This window comes from Leopardus geoffroyi, chromosome B2 (genome assembly GCF_018350155.1).
Source record: "Leopardus geoffroyi isolate Oge1 chromosome B2, O.geoffroyi_Oge1_pat1.0, whole genome shotgun sequence".
Taxonomy (NCBI): domain Eukaryota; kingdom Metazoa; phylum Chordata; class Mammalia; order Carnivora; family Felidae; genus Leopardus; species Leopardus geoffroyi.
This window is the reverse complement of record NC_059332.1, coordinates 68491575-68518582: the sequence shown is the minus strand read 5'-3', so window position 1 is coordinate 68518582 and position 27008 is coordinate 68491575. Positions and strand designations below refer to the sequence as shown.

General features: G+C 36.1%; 1 protein-coding gene across 15 annotated transcripts in view; it reads right to left on the bottom strand.

The window, feature by feature from the left end:
- The window catches only part of MYO6 (myosin VI), a 143615-nt gene that overhangs the window by 62990 nt on the left and 53617 nt on the right, over positions 1-27008 (bottom strand). For all 15 annotated transcript variants that reach the window (XR_006717347.1, XM_045498818.1, XM_045498819.1 and 12 more), the window contains exons 2-7: positions 23134-23272; positions 17745-17814; positions 13466-13539; positions 7759-7888; positions 5213-5318; positions 4012-4067 (exon numbers count right to left, since the gene is read on the bottom strand). Coding sequence is in view for 14 of the 15 variants with exons in the window: in XM_045498818.1 (XP_045354774.1) it covers positions 4012-4067; positions 5213-5318; positions 7759-7888; positions 13466-13539; positions 17745-17814; positions 23134-23250 (553 nt within the window). In the remaining variant the exon portion in view is untranslated. The remainder of the gene's footprint in view (positions 1-4011; positions 4068-5212; positions 5319-7758; positions 7889-13465; positions 13540-17744; positions 17815-23133; positions 23273-27008) is intronic.

Here is a 27008-nt window from a genome sequence, read left to right as displayed (position 1 = left end):
TAGTTTACAGAATGACTAAAAAAGGTCCTCAGAACAACTGTTTCTAAAACCCCAGCCTATAAGAGACTCATTCTAAAGCTAAATACACCTGCAGATTGAGAGTGCTGGGGTGGAGAAACATTTATCATACAAACAAATGTCAAAAGAAAGTAGCAGTACTTCTATCACACAAACTAGACTTTTTTTTATTCTTGTATTGTTTTATCCTGCTTTGGTGTCAGAGTGGTACTGACCTCATGGAATGATTTTGAATGTGTTCCCTTTATGCCATTATTTGTAAGATTTTGATAAAGATTGTCATTTTTTTTAAATGTTTGGTAGAAGAATTTGCCAATGAAGCCATGTGCATGTGGTCAGCTTTTTCTGTGCTGGGAAATTTCTGATTCCTAATTCAACTTTCGTTCTTGTTATAGGTTGAAGATTTCCTGTTTCTTGAATTCAAGACTCATGATTCAATTGTGGCAACTTGTGTGCTTTAGGAATTATCTGGTTTTCTTCTAAGTTATCTGATTTGTTAGTATATAACTGTTTATAGTAATCTGTTAACACACTACATATTTCTATGGTTACCTGTTGTACTGTTTTCCATTTGTCATTTTGGTTTCCAACTCTTTTTTTTTTTTTTTTAATGTTTATTTTTGAGAGAGAGAGACAGAACACGAATGGGGGAGGAGCAGAGAGAGGCAGACACAGAATCCAAAGCACGCTCCAGGCTCTAAGCTGTCAGCACACAGCCCAACACGGGGCTTGAACCCACAAAACTGCAAGATCATGACCTGAGCTGAAGCTGGACGCTCAAATGACTGAGCCACCCAGGCACCCTTGGTCATTCCTTTCACTGTTATGTTATTGTTTATTCTGGCCTCCACTTTATTTATTTCTGATTTTTCTTCGTGCGTTCCTTCCTCTACTAAATTCAGCTAAGTTTCTTCTTCTTTCTCTAGGTCCTTGTGGTGTAATGTTAAATTGTTTACTTGAACTTTTTTTCTTAATACAAGCATTTATAGCATAAATTTCACTCTAACATCGGCTTTTGCTGCATCCCATAGGTCTTGGAATATTGTGTTGCTTTTTTCTTTTGAAACCTATTTTGATTTGCCACATGATTTCCCACTTGGTCCACTGTTTGTGTGATAGTGTGTTATTTAATACTTACATATTAAATATTTAGTATTTACATTGTACATTTTCCAGCTTTGTTTTATTGTTGATCTCTAGTTTTGTACCACTGTGGTTAGAGAATATACTTGGTATGCTATCAGACTTCTTAAATTTATAATATTTGTCATGTCTCTTTTTATGTGATTTAACCAGGGGATTCTTCTATGTGTACCTGAGGAAAATGTGTATTCTATTTTTCTTGAATGGAATGTTTTATACATATCTTTTAGAACCCGTATTCTGAAGGATGCTTCAAGTAAAAAATGTTCTTGTTGAAAAAAAAAATAACAACTTTAAACAAGGGGACTTGTTTAAAATAAAGCATTTCAGAGGGGAGCTGAGTAGGGGGATAGGTTAAATAGGCAAAAGGGATTAAGAAGAGTACACTTATGATGAGCACTGAGAAATGATGTACAGAACTGCTGAATCACTATATTGTACACCTGAAACTAATGTAACACTTATGTTAACTATAATGGAATTACAATAAAAAGCTTAATAAGAAATAAAAAACTTAAACTCACAATGAACAAATGTAAAATTTTAATTGTTTTTATCTTATAATCTACACACATATGACTAAGGAAGATTTATTGGACTCTATTCTTATACTCACCAGTCTCAACTATAAATATACTAGATTAATGCCAATCTTACATGTTTCTCCATCTGCAGCCTCATAAACTGCTTTATGATGCTTATTACTATAATATTTTTAAGAAACATTTTATTAAAGTCCACCTCTCTTACACAATCCATGGTAGAAAGCTTATTAACAAGTATCCAAACCCTTTTAAAGATCACTTTCCGATTGTTTCACTTTCCAAAAAAAGTAACAAAGTATTAAAACTGAAAAATGTTTGCATATACATCTAACCTTTCAGATGAGCAAGAAAACTGAGGCCTAACAAAATCAACTGACTTCTAGAAAGCCACATGACTGGCTAGTGGCAAAAGGGGAACTCAATTTCAGGTCTCCCCAACTCCTCTACAGAGATCTACTAGTTTTTGCTGAAGGGTTTAATATATTAAGTAAAATATCCAAAATTAGGATAAGAGCCTACCAGAAAATTACAGTAATATTATTGATACATCATTCTAAAACCAACAACCAATTTTCAATTGAAGACGGCACCAAATGATTTCTATGTTCTTCTAGTTAACATCTACTATCCTCTAGTAAGGAGCTGGAATAATACTTTCCAACTTTTCTCAACTACAGTACTCTACATGTTGTACACTACATTCTCACAGAAGAAACCAGGTTTATATCAAATTTGCAAGCACATTTGTACCTCAAGTAAACAAATCAGAATACTAATTAGTATTTTATTGAATTAACTCATAATTTGTTCTTTTTATTTATTCAATTTTAAAGGGTGATTCCCTCATTAAAGTGAGGTACTTTACTATGAATTAAGCACTACTTATTAGATCTTCAAACCTGGGTATGTTACAAAAGCACAGTGAGAACTATAAGTAAAACTATAAAATTATGTCAAGAAACATGAAAAACATGATTGCTGCAAACTTTAAAAATGTTTATCAGAGTTGAATTTATGTTCATCCACACTCATATTTCACAATTGTGAAAAAAAGAACGTAACACCTGCTAGCTATAATGTAGCAAAATGAATGAACACAGAAGCCCCTCAATAAATTTCTGTCCAACTGAAATTTTTCTTTAAAATACTAAGAGTATTAAAATATGCTCTCAGTACAGCACATAGTTACAATGCCTGAGTTTATTTTTTTTCTTAAGATGCCTGAGTTTATATCCCACTTCCACAACTGATGAGCTATATGCTCTTCAGCAAGTTACTTAAAATCTTTTTACCTCAGTTTTTAATCTCTAAAGTAGGGATAAAATAGTACTTACCTCATTCTGTAGGGATTCAAATTAGGAACAGATTTTCAGCAAATCAGACAATGTGTAATACATCTCCATATGTTAACTTCATCATCATCATTATGAAAATATTTACTGACTGCCTCATACCAGAAAATGAGGAAGGAGGAAGGAGAAGGAGTGTCCACATAGGCTCAAAGCACCTCATAAAACTACAAGGAGACCACCATGAATAAAGTATAAGGACTCAAAGGAAACATGGCTCAATTAGAGCAAAGGAGACAGAGGCCAGACCACACAGAGCACTGTTAGTGATGTTACAGATTTGCAGCTATATCTTCAGAGCAATATTAAGCCATTAAAAGATTGAAAAGATCATCCCAATTTCCACACAGAGAATAGATTACAGGGAAGCAAAAACTTAAGTGGGGAGACCAGAGAGGAATCTATGATGCTGGAGGGTGGTACAGATTCAACACGGTGGTAGACTAGAACAGTTGTTTCCAAATGAGATACAAGAAGACTTTGTAAGGGGTATGCAAGCACTGACCTTAAGGAAATCAATTTACAGACTCCTGCCTTCCAACTGTACCTATTCATTAAAATGATTTCCCCAAAAGAGCATTTTAATTCCAAATAACCCTCTTCCTCTCTCCTTCTTTACAAAACACAGGGTCAACTAAACAAACAGGAGACCAGAAAGTATCCTATATTTCTTTCATTCATCCAAAACATATATATGGATCATATCCCACGTATTAAACACTATTCCAGGGAACTGTAATATATAAAAATCTCTGCCCTCTTAGCACTTACCTGGGGTGAGAGGGAAGACAACAGATATTAAATAAAGGAGAATATACATGAGCAAAGATTTGTAGGAAATGGAAGGGACTTTTGGATCTCTGGGAGAACATTCCAGACCACCTAGAGGATTCTCATAAGTTAATTCCAGTACATATCTAACAATAAAAAATAAGAATTTAAAAAATTAACAATACCTTCAACAATTCTATCATCAATATCTTGACCTGTTCCATAGGATTCAGTCAGGTATCTGTTTAAAATACAGGTAAAAACATTTACATGACTAATATTGTACGTATTACATTTGTAATTTTAATATCATTTAACACATGTAAAATTTAAACTTCGATCACCACTACAACTATTTATTTAAAATTTACAAATTTATATTTAAATGCAACTATTCTGTTATAGCTTTTTAAACATTTTTTTTTAATGTTTTATTTATTCTTAAGAGAGAAAGAGCAAGAGAGAGACAGAGCATGAGCAGGAGTCAGGAAGAGCAAGAGAGGGACACAGAATCGGAAGCAGGCTCCAGGCTCTGAGCTGTCAGCACAGAGCCCAATGCAGGGCGAACTCACAAGCTGTGAGATCATGACCTGAGCTGAAGTCGGACGCTTTACTGACTGAGCCACCCATGTACACCAAGACCCCACCATTTTAAGCTGTGTCATAAAGTATGGAAGGGGTACCTGGCTGACTCAGTCAGTGGAGCATGCAACTCTTGATCTGGAGGTTGTGGGTTCAAGCTCCACACTGCGTGTAGAGATTACTTAAAAATAAAATATTTTTAAAAATAAAATAAAGTATGCAAATGTATTCAAAGTCAACCTGTTCAATGAAAGACTCGTATCTCTTTGTTCATAACACATTCACAGTAGCACTATTCCTAACAGCTTTGGAAATAACCAAAGCACCCACTGATGAATGAATGAGTAAACAAAATGTGGTATATTCATACCCCACAGGTGTATTCACCTTGGAAAGGAAATTGTGACACGTGATACAACATGGATAAAATTTGAGGACATTATGTAAGTGGAATAAGCCAGTCACAGAAAGACAAATACTGTATGATTCACTCATATGAGGTATCTAGAGTAGTCAAAATCACAGAAGCAGAAAGCAGACAGGTAATTGCCAGGGGCTGGGATAGGGGAAAATGGAGTTGTTCAATGAGCACACAGTTTCAGTTTTGTGAAATAAAAAGTTCTGGATATTAGGTGAACAATGTGAATATATGTAATACTACTGAACTGCACACTTAGAAATGCTTGAACTGGTAAATGTTAAGCGATAGATAGATAGATAGATAGATATAGATATTTTTTTTTTTACCACAAATAAAAAAAACAATCTGTTCAAAATATTCCAGGTTAGCTGAATACTCCTCACCTTAAAACAAATTTTGTATTTTCTGTTTTGCCAGCTCCTGATTCTCCAGATACGATGATAGACTGACTCATCTTGAGCACTTTCATGTCTCTAAAAGCCTTATCAGCTAGGGTTAAAAATAACACATTAATAATGAGCAGTGTGTTAAATACAAATTTACTAAATGACTGAAAGTTATTTTACTATCAAAGAGCACTTGCTCTTAAAGAAATTATAAATGTATGTTTACAGTTAGTAACATTTAAAAAAATTTAATGTTTATTTACTTTTTGAGAGAGAGAGAGACTGAGCAAGGTAGGGGCAGAGAGAGAGGGAGACACAGAATCTGAAGCAGGCTCCAGGCTCAGAGCTGTCAGCACAGAGCCTGACGAGGGGCTCAAACTCAGACCGTGAGATCATGACCCAAGCAGATGTCGGAGGCTTAACCAACTGAGCCACCCAGGCACCCCTACAGCTAGTAACATTTTAAAATAAAATCACTCAAGTGTTCAAAACATCTCTAAATAGTTTTTACACTAAATGTCCTATCTTACTACCCTGACAGCTAAGTAATATGAAATCCAAATAAACAACTCTTAATTTTTTGCACTAAAATGTTTTTCATATTATGAGCTGTGTCTCAGTTCTTCCCAATTCCAAAGCAGGTCTAAAAAAAAAAAACAAAAAAACAAAAAAACAAAAAACAAAAAACAAAATGCTCACAATGCATAACTAATGAGGGCCCCAGAAAAAAGCAAGTTAACACCTACCAATTAAGAAATCTGGCAAACAAAAGTTCTGCTGGAGAAAATAAATACATAAATGCAAAATCTGTGTGGTAGTATTAAAAACACAAGTTGAGCACAATTTAATTCTGTCAAAGTAGTCTCATATTAAAACAATTTTAATTCAGGGGTGCCTGGGTGGCTCAGTCTCTGACTCTTGATTTCAGCTCAGGTCATGATCTCAGGGTCATGAGATTGAGCCTGCATTGGGCTCCTCACTGGGCATGGAGCCTACTTGAGATTTTCTCTCTCCCTCTTCCTTTGCCCCTCCCCTGTTCGTGCACACACACACACACTCTCTTCCCCTCTCCCTAAAAAATAAATTAATTTTTTTTTAATTTAAAAACAATTTTAATTCAAAATTAGGTTCTAACCAATTTAACCCTATAACACAATTATTTCTCACTTCAGACATATGCTACCCATACAAGTGAAGAAAAGGCTTTACAAATGGCTTTTACTCTATTAGACCAAATGCAAACTACATGCAAGAGTATACACATCCTTCTGCCCAATTTATCAGCAATCTGTTCCACTCACTTTCATATCATTCTAAATATGTTTAACAGTAAAGAACTAAAAATAAAAGTCAGTTTATTTACATTTTGAACATATAATTTCTCTCCAGTAATGAGCTTGGTCATATTCAGGTTCTAAGGATTTGGTACCATTTTGCTAGCTCATAGAAAGCATACTAATGCCCATCAGAGCATCTCAGAACTAAAAGTCAATCTGCTATTGCACTGGATTTGGGTGACATAGTCACTCTGTGTAGTAGTACACAGTACACAAGTCAGCCAAATTAGGAAGTGAAGCCTGGCTTGGCCAAAACACAGGCATGAAAAGAAAGCCCAAAGCGAAACAGACTGCACCAAGAACTAGTACCAAAACATGTCAGCACTTAACTGTTGGTTATGTCTGGATCCAAAGGGTTAACTAACATCTTTGTACTTGCAGTCACCAGCTATGAGAGTATGTGTGTCAAAAAACTCCATCTCTATGTTCCTCAGGGCTAAAGTCCATCAAGATGAGAGAAAACCTGGGCACCTGGGTGGCTCACTCGGTTAAGCATCTGACTTTGGATCAGGTGGTGATCTCACGGTTCATGACTTCAAGCCCCACAATGGGCTCTGAGCCTGCTTGGGATTCTCTCTCTCTCCTTCTCTCTCTGCCCCTTCCTTACTCGTGCTCTCTCCCTCTCTCAAAATAAATAAACTTAAAAAAAAAAAAAAAAAAGATGAGAGAAGACCCGAGAAAGGCAAAGACTGCTATCTTCCCACACAGATTCCCTAGAAGCATATATCGTTTTCAATCCTTAACATTCTATAAACCCCTGATGCAAGATAAGGCATGGAAAACGTCAGCTCTTAACAACCTCTTATCTAGCCCTAGTAACACCCTCACAAGTGATGACCTGGGTAACACTGGAAAGTCTGAGCTCCAAAGCTAAGAAGAAGGACACTTTCAAGATGGAGCTAATCGTGCTGAGGAGTCAAAAAAAACCATTATGTCAGCTTTTATTATGTCCTACTTTCAACTGGGTGGACAAACTTAAGAGGACACAGACATTTAACAAAAATAATGATGTACAATTGCCCCATTCTGCAAAAGTAGTCTTCCCTATCCAGTATAAGATACATGCTCCTAAATAAAGGTGATACATTCAAAATGCATAAAGGCCCACCAAAATACATATTCAATTCATGGTACCTTTTATTATCCCAAAAGAAAAACAGCAAATTTGTATAAGGCAAAAAATTAAAATACAATTAAATTACTTACCAATTGCAAAGACATGAGGTGGCATTGTTCCAAGAGATTTTCCTTGATACGACTTTATTGTTTCTGAAGAATATATTTTAGGTATGTCAAAGTATGGGTTCACTGCAATCAGAATGTTGGCGACATAGGTCTAAACAGAAAAGGCATAAATGTAAAATTTTCCAATAGTTCATTTTCATTTAAAACCAAACAAGGGTCAGGGTGCCTGGGTGGCTCAGTGGTTAAGCGTCTGCCTTCGGCCCAGGTCATGATCTTGCAGTTTGTGAGTTTGAGCCCCACATCAGGCTCTGTGCTGACAGCTCAGAGTCTGAAGCCTGCTTGGGATTCTGTGTCTCCTGTTCTCTCTGCCCCTCCTCCACTTGCTCACACACATGCGTGTTCTCTTTCCCTCTCTTTCACAAATAAGCATTTAAAAAATTAAAAAATAAAACTAAACAAGGGTCATAGGAAAAAGAAATTTCAGCAAATAGATACCTTTAATTCTCTATATAAATTAGGACTCCTAAATCGGCATTTCCAGCCCTAAACATTCCCTCTACAGGACCCGTATTTCTCTTCTAATAAATATTTTCATCTCTTCATACCATCTGCATCTCAAACTCTGCATATCCAAAATCAAGATTATCTCTCTTGACCACCCCCCCCCCCCCCCCGCTGTTTGCCTCAAAGAAAATGCTCTCCTCCTGTATGCAACCCCTGCCCCCTGGTTCATGGCATCACCACCAAGCCACAGACAAAGAGCAGTGTCTAAGTCTCCATATCAATTAGCCTTCTTCTGTTGACTCCACTTTATGGAACCCATCCTCCTAGTTCTATTTCTACAGCTCGAGTTTTGGTCATTTATATTCCTCACCTGGACTACTTTATTTACTGTGCTACCGAAGAGCTTAATATAACTCACAGGATCCTCTAGGCCTATCCCCATCACTGAACGCCAAAGACTGATTTAGTGCTGTGGTGACCACTTGGTCCCAGATTTTTGCAAAACAACCTATGCTGACCATTGCCTAGAACACTGACAGGCTAAATGTTTAATGAGCAACTTAAGTTTGCTTTTAAATTTGGAATTTAACTGTGGTTCTAAAAGACCAGAAAAAAGTACCAATAGGATTTATAAAATTCCTTGTGGGTAGAAAAAGAGTTGTGGCTTAGCAATTAGCAGTGGTTTACTGGCCAAACTAGGGCAGGCAGGACCATATTTTTTCTCTTTTCTACCATACTTTTCTCTTTTCTGCTTCTAGTTGTAGAAGGGAAATGATGCAGAAACGCTGAACTCTCAGATTACTAATCTAAAATTCAGTGAATGCTCTCAAAGATGTTTACTGCAGTGGAATAAAAAAATTTTTAATTTTTAAATTTTTAAAATATTTCTGTGGGAGACAAAGGAAAGTTACAGAGATATTAGTAACCAATAAATATGTTAAATGTGAGTTCTACTCAACTCTAAGGAAGAACAGTGATAATTCTGGTTGATGAGAAATAGAAAAATATCAAATGTAAACTCTTATTTCAAACTGTTTCCTCCTCTTCCATATGTTATAGTAATAATAACTAGATGGTTATTTTGATGGTTTTATAACCAAAAGACATAATTGGCTAAAAAAACATACTAATCATGGCTTCAGTTAACTTTGAAAACACTGGTTTTCCAAACAGAAGCTGATGATGCCAAACAGCCACTAATAGAGGTCATTTGCCTAACTGCATACGTACCTTCGGTTAAGAAAGATCTAAAAAGCTAGGAATAACCCTAAAATACTCCAGAGTGATACAGACATTATACATGAGAAACCAAAACTTCAGTTTCACAAATAGATCATTTTTTCTATCAATCATGCAATTTAGAAAAGACTTATAGATCAACTAAATGTGAAAAAAAGAAAACTAATTTTCTTGAAAGTATAATTAATATGCATGTTAACCTTCAGTTATTAATGGACAGGTCAGCATGTGCAATACCACACCAACAAAGAAACATTAAAAGACCAGTGAAAATCCTATGAGTGTTAAGCTTTTGTATAAACATCCCAAATAAAAATAAAGTATCTCAATTCTTAAAAAGGATAATCACGGGGCGCCTGGGTGGCGCAGTCGGTTAAGCGTCCGACTTCAGCCAGGTCACGATCTCGCGGTCCGTGAGTTCGAGCCCCGCGTCGGGCTCTGGGCTGATGGCTCGGAGCCTGGAGCCTGTTTCCGATTCTGTGTCTCCCTCTCTCTCTGCACCTCCCCCATTCATGCTCTGTCTCTCTCTGTCCCAAAAATAAATAAACGTTGAAAAAAAAAAAAAAAAAAAAAAAAAAGGATAATCATTCTTATAAAAGTAATAAAAATTTTCCAGAGTGCCTGGGTGGCTCAGTTGGTTGAATGTCCAACTTCAGCTCAGGTCATGAACTCACGGTTTGTGAGCTCATGTCTCTGCTGTCAGCACAGAGCCCGCTTCAGATCCTCTGTCTCCCTGTCTCTCTCTGCCCTTCCCCTACTTGCTCTCTTTCTCAAAAATAAATAAAATATTTTAAAATTTTAAAAAAGTAATAAAAATTTTCCAAACTTCTAGAAAAAATATATAATTAAAATTTGCTCAAATAAATATGATTGCTCTACCACCAAGTTATTAATATAAGACATGTACAGACAAAATAGTGACCAGTTCTACTTCAAAGATTAACAAATCTGTTAAAACAAATTTGTTTTGGGGCGCCTGGGTGGCTCAATCGGTAAAGCGTCTGACTTCAGCTCAGGTCACGATCTCGCGGTCTGTGAGTTCGAGCCCCGCATCAGGCTCTGGGCTGATGGCTCAGAGCCTGGAGCCTACTTCCGATTCTGTGTCTCCCTCTCTCTCTGCCCCTCCCCCGTTCATGCTCTGTCTCTCTCTGTCTTGAAAATAAATGAACGTTAAAAAAAATTTTTTTTTTAATTTGTTTTAACAAATTTTAAAAATGGGCATTATTTTGGTAACTAAAACAGCATTTAGCACACATCAGATACTCAGTATGAGTCTGCCGACTGAGTGAATTTTGCTTCTAAATATATTTCTAATCAAGAATAACCAAAAAATAAAAAAATTTAAAAAAATAACCATATATCAACCCAAATATATTCCCTGACTAGTTGAATTTGAAAAAAAAAATCAAACAAGAAAGTGAGGACTAATATTATATACAATTGAAAGACAGCAAGTAAACTCTTCTAAAAAGACTCGTTCTATTTCCCAGCTGTCACTACTTGGACAGATGGCAAAGACAAAGGTAATTTAGTCAGAATTAAGTGAGTATAATTAGGAGAAGTGATAGTGATATAAAAGATTAAGACTGCTATTTGATCTGGGAAGAGTCAAAGAAGCCATGTGTTTTCTTCTTTCAAAAATAATGGAGTCCCATCTTTAGAACAGGAGAACTACAGTGTGGTAATTTATCTCCAGCCAACAAAGGAATTTACAAGTAGGTCATATTAAAATAAAAACCTCATACATACCCAATGAATAATTATAATTAAAACATACCAGTTAAGTATCCATCTGATGGCACAAAAACAGACACATAGACCAATGGAATAGAATAGAAACCCCAGAACTAGACCCACAAACGTATGGCCAACTCATCTTTGACAAAGCAGGAAAGAACATCCAATGGAAAAAAGACAGCCTCTTTAACAAATGGTGCTGGGAGAACTGGACAGCAACATGCAGAAGGTTGAAACTAGACCACTTCCTCACACCATTCACAAAAATAAACTCGAAATGGATAAAGGACCTGAATGTGAGACAGGAAACCATCAAAACCTTAGAGGAGAAAGCAGGAAAAGACCTCTCTGACCTCAGCCGTAGCAATCTCTTACTCGACACATCCCCAAAGGCAAGGGAATTAAAAGCAAAAGTGAATTACTGGGACCTTATGAAGATAAAAAGCTTCTGCACAGCAAAGGAAACAACCAACAAAACTAAAAGGCAACCAACGGAATGGGAAAAGATATTTGCAAATGACATATCGGACAAAGGGCTAGTATCCAGAATCTATAAAGAGCTCACCAAACTCCACACCCGAAAAACAAATAACCCAGTGAAGAAATGGGCAGAAAACATGAATAGACACTTCTCTAAAGAAGACATCCGGATGGCCAACAGGCACATGAAAAGATGTTCAGCGTCGCTCCTTATCAGGGAAATACAAATCAAAACCACACTCAGGTATCACCTCACGCCAGTCAGAGTGGCCAAAATGAACAAATCAGGAGACTATAGATGCTGGAGAGGATGTGGAGAAACGGGAACCCTCTTGCACTGTTGGTGGGAATGCAAATTGGTGCAGCCGCTCTGGAAAGCAGTGTGGAGGTTCCTCAGAAAATTAAAAATAGACCTACCCTATGACCCAGCAATAGCACTGCTAGGAATTTATCCAAGGGATACAGGAGTACTGATGCATAGGGGCACTTGTACCCCAATGTTCATAGCAGCACTCTCAACAATAGCCAAATTATGGAAAGAGCCTAAATGTCCATCAACTGATGAATGGATAAAGAAATTGTGGTTTATATACACAATGGAATACTACGTGGCAATGAGAAAAAATGAAATATGGCCTTTTGTAGCAACGTGGATGGAACTGGAGAGTGTGATGCTAAGTGAAATAAGCCGTACAGAGAAAGACAGATACCATATGGTTTCACTCTTATGTGGATCCTGAGAAACTTGGCAGGAACCCATGGGGGAGGGGGAGGAAAAAAGAAAAAAAAGAGGTTAGAGTGGGAGAGAGCCAAAGCTTAAGAGACTGTTAAAAACTGAGAACAAACTGAGGGTTGATGGGGGGTGGGAGGGAGGAGAGGGTGGGTGATGGGTATTGAGGAGGGCACCTTTTGGGATGAGCACTGGGTGTTGTATGGAAACCAATTTGACAATAAATTTCATATAATAAAAAAAAAATAAATTTAAAAAAATAAATAAATAAATAAATAAATAAAAAAAACAGGTCAAGGAGGGAGGCTGCATCTGAAGAAGGCTAAGGAACAAGTTTGGGTAATTCTGATTATTATGTAATGTTATCCTGAGTAGAAAATAAAGAGACATTGTTGGAAAACGAAAAAAAAAAAAAAAAAAAAAAAAAAAAGTATCCATCTGAAAAATGTGGTATAAACCCTAACTTATATTAAAAGCATTGTCTTTCATTTTTTAATATTCTGGTTTTTTAAGGTAAGTCATCTTGGGTTTAATGAAATACTGCAACTATTTCTATGATCAGTGTTTTGATGTTCTTAAGATTTCCTCAGGCACTGCCTTCTACTTTAATGTACATTTCTTTATCATCAAAATTTTTATTTGAACATATATTCTTTATAGTTATCTTAAATTTTTGCAGAATACTGTGAATAGTGAATTAACGTATCTATAGACATATACCAAAAATAAGAAATCAAAACCCAAAATAATTAATTTTTTTAAACTAAATTGGACATTTTAAAGTCTGAAAGATAATGCTCTGAATTCATGGTTTCATTCCACAAATATTTATTAAGTGCCTATGATGTATGATGCATGTTCCTAGCCATGGAATTAGAGCAGTAAACTTTTAGAAAAAAATCCTTGGAGGTCATACTCTATTCATTAGGCTCAGAACAAGATTTGATCTGTTAGAAAATTTCAAGCTTAACAAAATCAAACAGTAGCATGCAAAACAATTATCCCCACAAAAACCTAAATCATAGGTAAAATACTTACATAAATTCTGTCTTTACTGTATCGAACTTTGATATTATGAAGAAGAGTGGCTTCATTTAAATACATTAGTGAACCTGAAACATAAAATTTGTAAATCTTTAAATATTTGAAAAGTAAAATCAAATTAATACTATCTAAATCTGAATCACTTTGATCCAAGCTAAAAATCCACCTACTAGGTTAGATTTAATTTCATCTTTTTAAAACACTGGTACATGTAAACCCCAGAGGCCAATTTAAAATACCTCCAATCTACACATGTGTTACAGTGATATCATTAAACAACATAGTTCCAACCAGGTAAGTACATCTAGCAAATACCAGGTGAGTACACATTAATGAACACTGGTTAAAAAGTTCAGTACAATTCAAGTGGAAAGAAAGTACTACTTCAGATAGCATTGATTTTAATACACTTTCAATACAACAAAGTGAATCCACTAATTAAATCTGATGCTCAGAATTTTACAGAAAAACTACAAAAGATAAAATTTTAGAATGAGTGGGGCCATCAGATCAGTCAGTACTTCACAACTGATATGAAATAAGAGTCCTGCAAAAATGGTATGTGTTAACCCAGGACATGCAACTACTCAACAACACAATCTGGGTAGAAATCTTATTTTTCTGAGATCTGCTCTACTCATATGTCAGAGTATAATATTACATTATATATATACACAGACACACACACATATATATATACACACATATATATACAATATTGTTAATGTGCCTTATATGATATGTAACATTAAAATAATATAATGTACTCTGATTTACTCTATTCTCCCGGCCTAATCTACTCTCCCAGCCCTCCAATCACTTGAGTTTCATTTCTCCATTTCTACCACATGCTGGAGTAGACAAAACCACTTTTTCCCAACCACTTTGTTTCTATTATTAGCATTTTCTCTTTTCTCCAATCCATCCAGACTACTCAGCACATGAATCTAACCATGCTAGAAAACTAATTAAAAAGGTCTCTCCTCCTCAAAATGTATCAGTGAGATTCCATCAACTACCAAAGTCCATTTTCAAGTCTGATATTCAAGTCCTTTATTAAACTTGCATTCAACTCATCTTTTCATATAATTTTCCACAACTCCCTTTACTATGGTCTAACTTGCAGGCAGACTAAACTACTTATCAAACCCAAACATATTCATGCATTGGACTCCACCTCTATATCTCTAGGTGTCAAAAATCTACCTATCCTCTAAGGTCAGTTCAAAAATTATCTCTCAAAGGAAAATTCCCCATTCTCGCTGCTACCACCACCACCACCACCACTAGAACTACTTTCTTCTTTGTACTTTCTTTATGGTACTTAGCCCAGACTGCCTGTATGATGATTATCATTTTGTATCTATCTGATTTTGGCTACTAAACCAGATAGATCCTTGAGGGCAGAACTATGTCTGATTAATTTGCTTAATTTACTTAATCCTTCATGGAAGTCGTACTTATACCTACACTGTATATATGCCTAACATAAAATTCAGTACCTAATCAATTCTGTCAAACAAGAGTCTCTTGCTATATCTATCTCAATAAAGACTGCCCATGCTTCTATAGTCATATAATGTAGCCAGTTCACTTTCCCAGGACATGTGTCTCACTGTTTCCTAATGCCACTTAAGGCAGAATAAAACAAGAAGTAAGTTGGTGGGTGAAGCCTCCTAACAGATGAATGGCATCTTTCCCTTGAATTGAGAAAGATTTACAGGAGTTAGGCAGCAGAGGTGTATCCAATTTAGGTTCTGGTCACCAACCTTTCTATATCCCTGCACTTCTCCCACCTTCGTCCCAGGAGCCTGACTTACATGTCATCTTTCTTATCGATGTTCAACCACTCCCCCATCTCTCACCTTCTTCTGAACAACCATTGTGAAATACCATTTACCTTTCCACGTCTTAATGAAAACGGAATAGCCCATGCATTACAATTTAAGAAGAAGATCCTTGTGTCCATTGGCAGATATTTTAACTGAGTTTCATTAACAGATATTCCTGAAATATTTGGGGATGTGTTGGTGGAAGAAGGTAAAGGAAATGAGAGCAAGCAGTCATTCACATGTCACTACAGGTTTAAATGATTAGCGTTCCCAGGGCAGTGTATTGTGGGAGTAGGAATTCTTACTTAAAGGAAGCAGAGAGAATATCATACAACCAAGTTCTAAAATATTAATGAATCAGGGGCGCCTGGGTGGCTCAGTCTGTTAAGCATCCAATGTCAGCTCAGGTCATGATCTCACAGTTCATGAGTTTGAGCCCCGCATCGAGCTGTGTGCTGACAGCTCAAAGCCTGGAGCCTGCTTCAGATTCTGTGTCTCCCTCTCTCTCTGCCCCTCCCCTGCTCATGCTCTGTCTCTGTTTCTCAACAATAAATAAATGTTAAAAAAAAAAAATTATTATTAATGCATTAGAAATAATTCAAAACCATTTATTATGTTTAGCTACATGTGGATATATAAACAAAAAAAACACTATTATAATATGTGAACAGGATTAATTCATAGTTCTGAATGTCCCAGGAAGTTTTAACAGAACAGAATTCTCTCTTATTTTATATATAGTAGAATCTCATTCTTTCTTTTGCACTTTCTTTTCAGTTTTTGTTGTTGTTGTTGTTGTTGTTGTTGTGATTGCTGTTAAGACAAATTCTCCATCAATTTTGAGAAATTGGGAAAACGGAAATCCAAATTTTTTTCCTCAATCTCTTACACCAAATAATAACAGCTACCATTTGAGAGACTGATGAAGGTCAGGCACTACACCACAGATTTTAAATATATCATCTCTAAACATGCCACATACACATTATTACTCCCATTTTACAGATGAGATGCTCTAAGAGGAGAGATAAATTGCTCACAGGCACACATCTTTCTAACAGCATAGTCAGAATGTGAACTCAGGTTCTCCCTGAGTCCCTTGTGTCTTCTATTACTCCACTATTCCATGCTGTCCCAACCATACTTGGGACATTAGAGGCTTACTCAAATGTGAACTCTAAACAAAAATCAACAAGGACAAAATACATTCCTTTCTCTTACCTTTTTTTGTTTTTAAGATTTTATTTTTAAAATACACCCAATGTGGGGTTTGAACCCAAAACCCTAAAATCAAGAATTGCATGCTCTACCAACAGAGCCAATCAGGCACCTCTTACCTGTTTTAAATGGAGAATTGTTTTGTTTTGTTTTTAATGTTTATTTATTTTTGAGAGAGAGACAGGGTGCGAGCAGGGGAGGGGCAGAGAGAGAGGGAGATACAGGATCTGAAGCAAGTTCTAGGCTCCAAAGTCAGCACAGAACTCGATGCGGGGCTCAACTCACAAACCGTGAGATCATGACCTGAGCCGAAGTTGGACACTTAACTGACTAAGCCACTCAGGTACCTCGTTAAGTAGACAGTTTTTAATGTCAGATACCATTAATGATACCAAGACAACTGGATATGATTCTTAAATATTTACTGCCAAATAAAAAAACGAAACTGCTTAACCTTGAAAACAAAAGAATAAACATGGCCTGGTTCACTGTATAGTTTTTCCACCAAACATGCTAAGGTAAAATATAATGTCCTAAAATCAATTTTTCAATTAGTACTTATACATTTAAAGAATTTTTTAAGTTATTTTGAGAGAGAGAGAGAGAGAGAGAGAGAGCACAAGCTGGGGAGGGGTAGAGAGATGGAGAGACAGAATCCCAAGCAGGCTTCACGCCATCAGTGCAGAGTCCAATGCAGGGCTCAAACTGACAAACCGCAAGATCATGACCTGAGCAGAGATCAAGAGTCGGAGGCTCAACCAACTATGCCACCCAGGCTCCTCTTATTATACATTTTTTAAATGTCTGTTTCCTTTAAACAGTGACATTAAATGGGTCCTCTTGACTCAACTTCCAAATTACTGAACCACATATACTACCATAAAAATCATCTGATTCTAGAGGAGGCTCAAAATAACTCTTTCCAAACTGTTAACAAGAGATCTTTAGTTCAGGCTTCATAGTAAATTATTACCATTCCCCACATTTACACAACTGAGATAACACTAAAAGGGCATTCAAGAGACTCTTTCACCAAAGTGCAAATGTGAAACAATAATGAATTCAGGACTTTTGAGCTCCTCCATTCACATGAACCTTCATGTCAGAAGGCTACATTTCTTCTGAACCAGTATAGTATACCTAGTAATATAACCACTGGTTTATTTTTTGGAAGGATAGCTTCCTTTTCTGTGCTAAGAACTATTTTTTAACTTGATACTTACAATTATCTTCCACATCTTTTTTGCTGTCTTCTTCTGCAGGGAACACTTGGTTTATGAGAGCCAAAAATGTCTAACAAAAAAACAACAGCTCATTAAACTAGCAGCTTATAAACAGTAAGAAAAATAAATGAACTTAATTGGTTGCATACATTGTAATAATAGCAACAATATGCTCTTCACTAAAATATAATACAAGATCCTTCTATTAAATAAATCACTAGCCCAAAAAAAGGATAATAACTTTACTCAAATATTATGCACTTTTATCATGAATATAAAATCAATAATAGAAATCAATAAAAAACATCCTGTCTTCTAACACCCAGAATGAGACAAAATAAGAAATATATTAATATTTTTTAAAAAAAATTTTTTTAAGTTTTATTTCTTTGGAGAAAACGAGCAGGAAGGGTAGGGGCAGAAAGAAGGGGAGAGAGAGAGAATCCCAAGCATGATGAGGGGCTCAAACTCACGAGCCATGAGATTACAACCTGAGCCAAAATCAAGAGTCAGACACTTAAACCAACTGACCTACCCAGGTGCCCCTCAGAAGTAACTAAATATTAAATTTACATGGCATGTACTTTAGCAACTTTTTAAAAAATAAAATTTTTAATGTTTGTATATACAGTGATTTTATTGTAAAAAAATAAAGTAACATTTGTTCAGTCAGATATACCAACAGCACAGACTATTATTTAATTAATGCTATTGTTTGAGTAAAACATATTAGATCCAAATTCCTGTACAGAAATGTGTCAGAAATATAAACAGTATCCAAAACTATGTGCTCCATAAAATTACAGATATCTATGAATGAGTCTGTATTTATTATATCACTTAAATGCTATGGCAGAAACTCTAGAATTAAGATAGTATCTTCCAAGAGAGAATTACACCTAAAGAGAATTAAATTTTATTCATGTCATTCTAGCAGTTATTTATAAATTTGTACTTCTCAAACAATTACAATTACTCTTGTGGTTGAAGTTTCCATCCATATCAAGTAAAACTCTAAGGAAAAATGTTCAATTATTTTAAAATAATATTTATAGGTCTACATATGTACATATATGCAAGAGTGTAACACAAAGCTACTGCTATAAAGAGTAAAATCCAGGCTGCTGGTAATACCTCAACTGAAAGTCACACCTAAATTAGAAAACTTTTATGTCCTAAAAACTCTGGAAGTTAATTATTTGGAACCCAGTACACATGTTCTTAATGTTATAAATGTGCAAAGGTTTAGAGGATAGACCACAAAATCAGAACTGATCCATAATGTATTAAGTATATTAATGGTAATATAAAGCAATCCACAATTTATAACAATGATTCTATAGGAAAATGTATTAAAAAATAACTGCTAAAGTCACAGACATTAGCATTCTTTCACAGATGTGGAAAATGGGGTAAGGACTCCTCAGACCCAGGTTTGGGTTCTATCTTGTTAGGAGCCACATGAAACAGAAGAGGTTCCAGAAAGTCAGAAAATGGAGAAGTGGAAGACAACAAAATCCTAAAATGGAAAGGTTAAGAGCAGGAGTAAAAGGCCAGTAATGAGTCCTAAAATATAGTTTCCCTCCCTCCTTCATCCCCCAGCTACCACCAGCCCTCATCTTCTCTCCTTTACTGCCTTCTTTCTCAATAAGAAAGAAAATTTGGGGGCGCCTGGGTGGCGCAGTCAGTTAAGCGTCCGACTTCAGCCAGGTCACGATCTCGCGGTCTGTGAGTTCGAGCCCCGCGTCGGGCTCTGGGCTGATGGCTCAGAGCCTGGAGCCTGTTTCCGATTCTGTGTCTCCCTCTCTCTCTCTGCCCCTCCCCCGTTCATGCTCTGTCTCTCTCTGTCCCAAAAATAAATAAACGTTAAAAAAAAAAAAAAAAAAAAAAAAGACTCCAGTGGTTTCAAACTTTAAAAAAAAAAAAGAAAGAAAGAAAATTTGTTTCATTAAAGCAATTGTTTTCTTTTACAGGGAGGATGCTTTTTCTCCTATCAAGGGAAGATCACATAACAAAGCACACACTAATCACCAGCAGTAAACATGTACCACACATCAAACACAGCACATCAAGCTCCAATGACCAAATGGACAAATACGTTTCTGCATTTGAGAAGATTATAGTCTAGTAGGGAGGGACAGAGAAATGTAAACAAACATTTCTGATAAAATATTACAGGCAGCTAAGAATTTTTACCACTCCTCCTAAGAAGTAATCAACAGTAAATTCTACTGCATAGGAGGAGGAGGAAGAGATCGGGCATCTGTGGAAAAAAATTCATAAAGGAGGTGACCTCAATCAGAATCTTGAGAAATAAATAGTATTTGCTAAGTAAAAAACTATGGAAAGTGGCATGCCAAGTAAAATGAGTACTGTGAGCAAGGACACTAAGCACCCAAAACCATCTGGTTCATGGTGAGGGCTTGATAAACACTGGAGAGGAAGAATGGAAGAAAAGGAGGAACAGACACACTAGAAATAAGCAGATGGCAGGAGTATGAGGAGGAAATGGTTGGTTAATAAAAGATAAGACTAGCAAAGTAGAGAGAGAAAGAAAATATAGACCCTTAATAAGCCATATATTGAGGGCTTTAGCTTGAAGTCCGGTCTGCTGCAAATAGGGAACATGAAATCGATTTAGAGGTTCAAGACAGCATTTTTAACAGAATAAAAGATATTAGAAAACATCAGAATGCATCAGTAATAATGTTTCATTCATGAATATGCATTCACATGCACAATACTACTCCCTGACATATATAATCTCTTTCTTATAAATACACACACATACAACACACATATCAAATGCAATGTAAAATCTATTTCTTACTATTGGTCACAATCAAAAAATTTTAAAAGCCATTACTATCATCAAAGACATGTTTCCCACTAGAGCCAATCACACCCTCTTCCATTCTTTCTACTACATCAGCAAACAGATCTACTGGACTTGTCCATCACTTTATGCACTTAATTCCTTAATATTCAAAAGATGATGATCTCTCTACCAGGAATTACCTAAGTAAAAGATTGCTTCTCTTATGGATCTTTTTAACTGTATGATTATTATGTCATTTTATAATTTATTAAGACCCTGCTCAGAGAGTAGGGAAAAAAAATCAAAGTTAGAAGCAATCCCTGTGAATTTGTTAACCTCCAAAACATTTTTACGGAAAGAAGCTTCTTCATTTATAGAATAACCTACAGATCCATAAGTTTTCATAACTCCACATTTTAAATCTTAAGTGTTTTTATTGGTTCTCTATATGTACCTGATTAATACTAATAAGGCACAGTTGAAAGCACATAAGATATTTAAAATATGAAAAAGCATATATTCATAAATCAAGTTTCCTCTATGACTGAATTGAATTATTTTGTCACCTATGGATATAACAAAATATATATAGCAGAATATACCTAGAAAATAATACTTTTCATTTCATTGCAGCCTTTTCATTTACTGTGCTTATGAAATACATTAAACAAAAATGAAAAAAGACTTTGAAGGATAATGAAAGGCTCACTAAATTTCTATCCCTCCCTAAATATACTACTTTGACATACTGATCATTTTGAATTAAACGGCTCTTGAGAAACAGCAGGTGAAAGAATGCCACTGTCACCCTCCTTTTTATCCCTGAAATCAGGACATAAAATTCCTATGTGAAAAGTGACCTCCCTGTACCAGGAAGAAAGAAGAGAAAGGGAATCAAGGCCAAGAGAAATCTATAACTTAGTCATACTAACTCTTACCTTCCTAATTACTTCACCACAATGTACTACCCTTAGCCCAAACCCCGTTTGTCTTATCAATTCTTCACAAATTTTTTTGTTTCTTTGTCAAAAAGGTATAAAACCTTTCTCCTCTGGTCACTTCTTTGGATCTTCATTCTCTTGTGAAGGTTCCCAAGTACATGTAAAAATTTAATAAAAATGGTATGCTTTTTAACAGTGACTCTGTCTTATGTCAGTTGATTCTTAGGTCCAGCCAGGGACCTGAAAGGGTAGAGGAAAATTTTCCTTCCCCTACAATTTCAAATACATGAAAATAATTGAACTTATTTCTTAACCCTTTCATTCTCTGAACATGTATGGCACTGTAAGTATAAAGAGGTCCTTGGTTAATACGAGGAAAAACTAGAAACACTTTGTGTTTTCTTGCCTGAGAGCATCTTTAATTGGCCTCCTCTAACATGGCACATTATATATTATGCATTTAGGTTCCTGGGTTGTTTACAGTAACAGAATAGTTTTCTCTGTGAAAAGACCTCATGAGAGATCCACCTTGTTTTTCTAAGGTTCCCAGAAGGATGGCAGTCATATGGCATTAGTTAACCATGTATCAGTAGAATATAAATTATTCACAAACATTCTCAAAGTCTAAAGTAAACAGAAATGACATCAACAAATTTAATTTAGTAAGAGGTGTTTAACAGTATTTATTAAACTGAAAATTGTTAAGTTCTCCCACAAAGGCAGACCTTACAGTCCCCATGAAGACCAAAGAGACTCCAGATCACTTTTTCCCCAAACTCCCATTTTGTAATACTGTCTAGTCTATGTCTAGGCATAAAAAGAAATAGGGGCGCCTGGGTGGCTCAGTCAATTAAGCATCTGACTTTGGCTCAGGTCATGGTCTCAAGGTTCTCATGGGTTCAAGGCCCATGTCAGGCTCTGTGCTGACAGCTCAGAGCCTGGAGCCTGCTTTGGATTCTGTGTCTCCCTCTCTTTCTGCCCCTTCCCTACTCATGCTCTGACTCTATCTCTCAAAAATAAATAAACATTGGAAAAAAAAAACAAAAAAGAAAATAAACAGATGCCATGTGTACAAAATTAAAGTATGCTTTTATGTTTTAAATACTATCATTATAACAAAAAGCTATAATTATAACACAATAATAATAGATAGGTATGTTTAAGATTTAAGTATCTGTACTTAATAGAATATGCTCTATTAAGTATCTAATCTCATGCTAATAAATTTAAGTAAATAAAAAGCTTAAGAAAATCATCTAGAAGCTAATGCAAAAAGCAAAATTTGGTAAAATAATCCCATTCACTTTTCATACTTTTGTAATATACTGACTACATCACAGACATATTAATAACTTGAGCAATATAAGGAATAAAAATGTTACTGTTCATATTTTATCATATAACTATTTCTTAAAAATGATATGAAAGGCTCACTAGATTTGTCTGATTTTATGATAGGATCCCATTTTTCCCCTACGATATAAAACAATAAATAACTCACTAGAAAACTAAGATTCACTTACCAGAAAATTGTTTTCCCTTATACTGAGCTAGGAATATCTATTTCATTAAGAAGGGACACACCTACAGAAAAAAAAATCAAATTTTGAAATCTTTCTGAGAAACTCACCTTGCCTTTTTGGTTCAAGGGTTCAATGGTTAAGCTGTCAGGGCCAATATCTACAATATTGCCCATTTGAAATCCATCTGTAGGGTGTGGCGCCCAAACGGGCTTTCCATCCTCCATTTTTGAAGGGAGTATCTATTTTCTGTTTGAAAGGAACAAATAAAACAATATGAATAACTTTGGAAATAAAAAATAAATACTTTTTTAGAAAGCTAACATGTGAATTGCAATTCATAGAAACACATGTCTGACCCTATCACAGGTAAACCCCACCCCCTTTCATCTTGTGGCTGCACCCTGACCCTTTTTATCCACCTTTAGATAAGGACCAAGCAGAGGCTACTCAACCCTCAAGTAACACCTGCTCTGCTACTGCCTTCCTTCAATTGTGATTGCAGTGGAGTACTGCACTTTGAGCAGTACAGAAACCGAAACAGCCATAATGTTCACTTATTGCCCCAGTGTAATTTATAACAACACTTCCTTTTACTCGCTGAAGTATTCTGGATAGCACAATAAACAGTTGTCCTAGGAATAGATGTTATTGTGTGGAGTTAGCTAAGAGTTTAACAAAAGTCACTGTAGACCTAAAGGGATAAAAATGAGACGTGTGAAAGATTATCTCCTCTGGGAAAATTTCCCTGACAATCTGAAACTACAAGAATGCCTCACCCATGTTGCCCCCTATGGTATCTTCACAGTACCACTCAGCATACTGTTTTTGTTTTTCTTTTTTTACTGAGGTAAAACTTATATACAGTGAAATGTACAAATCCCATGTATACACGTTGGTGAGCTTCGACAACTAGATATACCCATCTAACAAACACTGCCATCAATATATAGAACATTTCCATATAGAACTGAAAGTTCCCTTATACCTCCTCTGGTCAAACCCTAACCCCCATAGGCATCTACTGTTCTGGTTTCTCTCATCACAGATTACTTTTTATCTTTTCTTGAACTTCACATAAATGAAATCTTACCGCTTTTGCATATGGCTTATTTGATTCAACAAAATGTTCTTGACAGTCAACCATGTTGTTGTATATACTAGCCCAATGACTGATTATACCACAATTGTTTACCTGTTGTCCTACTGATGGACATTGGGATCGTTTCCAGTTTTTGCCTATTGTGAATTCTAATGTAATTTTTCAAGTGTTCTTCTAAAGCTTCTATGCTTAGTAATCTCATATCTAATATGAGCAATCTCATATCTTTGCAATTCTGTCTTTTGAGAATATGCCAAAGGGTTCATGACATGTAAGACATTTAATTTTAATGAGCTTAGATTCTAGGAGACTAATGGGTAATCACAAATTGGCTAGTGAGTGATCCTAGATGTTCTGGTTTCATCATCTCAGTGGGAACTTATTTTTCATTACTTATCTATACTTAAAGAAAAATTGATACATGTGCCATAAACTCTCCTCTTTTGTGGCATTCTCAAATCTGCGATTTCCCCTGTGGATGTTGTCAAGTCTATTTTCTTATGAAAGTCAAGGATGTATAGTATGTAGTTCAATCAAAAAGCTAGTAACAACTGGCATGTTTGCAATGTACTTGTTGGTTAATGTCTTCAATAGTGAGATGTGCTTTTCCCCATGCAGCAAAGGCTATTAGGATTATGGGTATTCCAAGTTAAGAAATTAAATGAAGATTCTCCACAGAAGTCAATCAGTAACATTGAGCAGACTTACATTACCACACCTTACATCTACACACTTTATCTAAAGAATCATATGTAGTCCCATGGCTTTAAGTACCATCTTTAGGTGAGTGATGCCCAAATTTATTGCTCTAGCCCAGAACACCAGTGAACTGAGTCCCCAGATTTTATGTGTCTAGTGGACATCTCCTCCTCACAAATATACCTAAAAGATGTAACATGATTATTATATTATTACTCTGTCCCACCACCCCAGCCTGTTCTTCCTTATCAGTTAAGGCACCAACAACATTCAGTTCAAATCAAACATGGGGTCATCCTCAATTCTTCTAGCTCCTTGCAAATCCATATCACTCCTCTAAACCTATCAAGTCTACCTCCAACAGGTATCTTATTTTTACCCACTTCTCTGTTTCACCTCTGCCATCCTAGTCAAAACCAACATGGCCTTTTACTAGGACTTCTGTAATTAACTTAGCTTCCCACTGCTACTCTTGCCAATGTGCACAGATCACCAGAAATCCAACTGAAAGGTAAATCTGACCATGTCATTCCTGCTCTATCAGGGCATGAACTAGACCTCTCTGTGTTCCCAAAGCCCAACACAGAGCAGGCAACTTAATATTCACTGAGTGAATGAATGAATTGTTCACACAATTTGGGAAGAGTAAGAGGATATGGTGAACTAGGAAGAGTTGAAAGGTTTTAAAAACCTAAGCTTGAAATTAAGCTCCACCACTGTCTGACTAGCTCTTAAGCAAGTTACTTAATCTCTCTGATCATTATCTTTATCTTTACCCATAAGTGATATCACTTACCTTACAGAATTGCTATGAGGATTAAGTGACATAAAATTGAGATCACCATTCTCATGATGCCCAACAGATACTAGTCACACCTCTCCCCTTATTTTCCCCAATATCCACTGTTTGAAGCTACCAGTAAATTTTGCAAAAATGGTCTTGTGACACTTTTAAATACAGAAGGACATTACAGAATAGTCATGAAATATCTTTTAGGAATAATTAAGTATCTGGGGGAAAAAAATCACAGCAAAGCAAAATTCCCAAAGTTCAAAAAAGAATGGCAAATTCCTTTGGACAATTGAAATTGCTTTCCTATTTGAACAATTTGCTACAACTTCCCAATTAAGATAACAGATTTAAAGGCACACATGTAATGTTGCCCCTTCATCCAATACCTAAATCTACAGTAAAGTGATTCTTAAAAAAAAAAAAAAAAAAAAAAAATCAATCCATAAGGATGGGAAAAAACAAAGAGGGGACAACAGCAACAATATTTGGGAAGTTGAAAATCAAATGGCTGAGAGGCAACTGACTCAGGAAACCTGAAAGGACTGAATCTCAAGTCAGGAATAGGGAAAGATGGAAGACAACCCACATTTACCCCTGAATCTCAAAAGACAGAGAACTATACTGTGAAAATACTTCTAGAACCAAGGGTAAAAAGAGGGGGTCTAACATAAGAAAGACTAGGTGAAAGTTGTTTAAGAAAGAGATTTTCTGGGGGCGCCTTTGTGGCTCAGTCAGTTAAGCGTCCAACTTCGGCTCAGGTCATGATCTCGCAGTCCGTGAGTTCAAGCCCTGCGTCAGTCTCTGTGCTGACAGCTCAGAGCCTGGAGCCTGTTTCAGATTCTGTGTCTCCCTCTCTCTCTCTGACCTTCCCCCGTTCATGCTCTGTCTCTGTCTCAAAAATAAATAAACGTTAAAAATAAATAAATAAATAAACAAACAAACAAACAAATAAATACATAAAAAGAGATTTTCTGGAGTGTGTAGGTGGCCCAGTCAGTTAAGCATCCAACTCTTGATATCAGCTCAGGTAATAATCTCACAGTTCATGACTTAGAACCACACATCAGGCTCTGCACTGACGGAGCAAAGCCTGCTTGGAATTCTCTTTCTCTGTCCCTCCCCTGCTTGCTCTCTCTTCTCTCAAAATAAATAATAAATAAGTAATTAAAAAAAAGAAAAAAGAAAGAGATTTCCTAACACCACCAACACGCACATACTTCACATCACTGGGCAAATGCCTCCCCACTCTCCCATCACTACCCCAAGAGGCAGCCACATTGAGCACTGTCATCAAAGACATCCACTGACCTTGGACCACATGAAGCTAGCCCAGATTCTTATCTGAACTTGTCTTATTCTAACTCTGTACTGATGATGTACTTGTGCCTGGA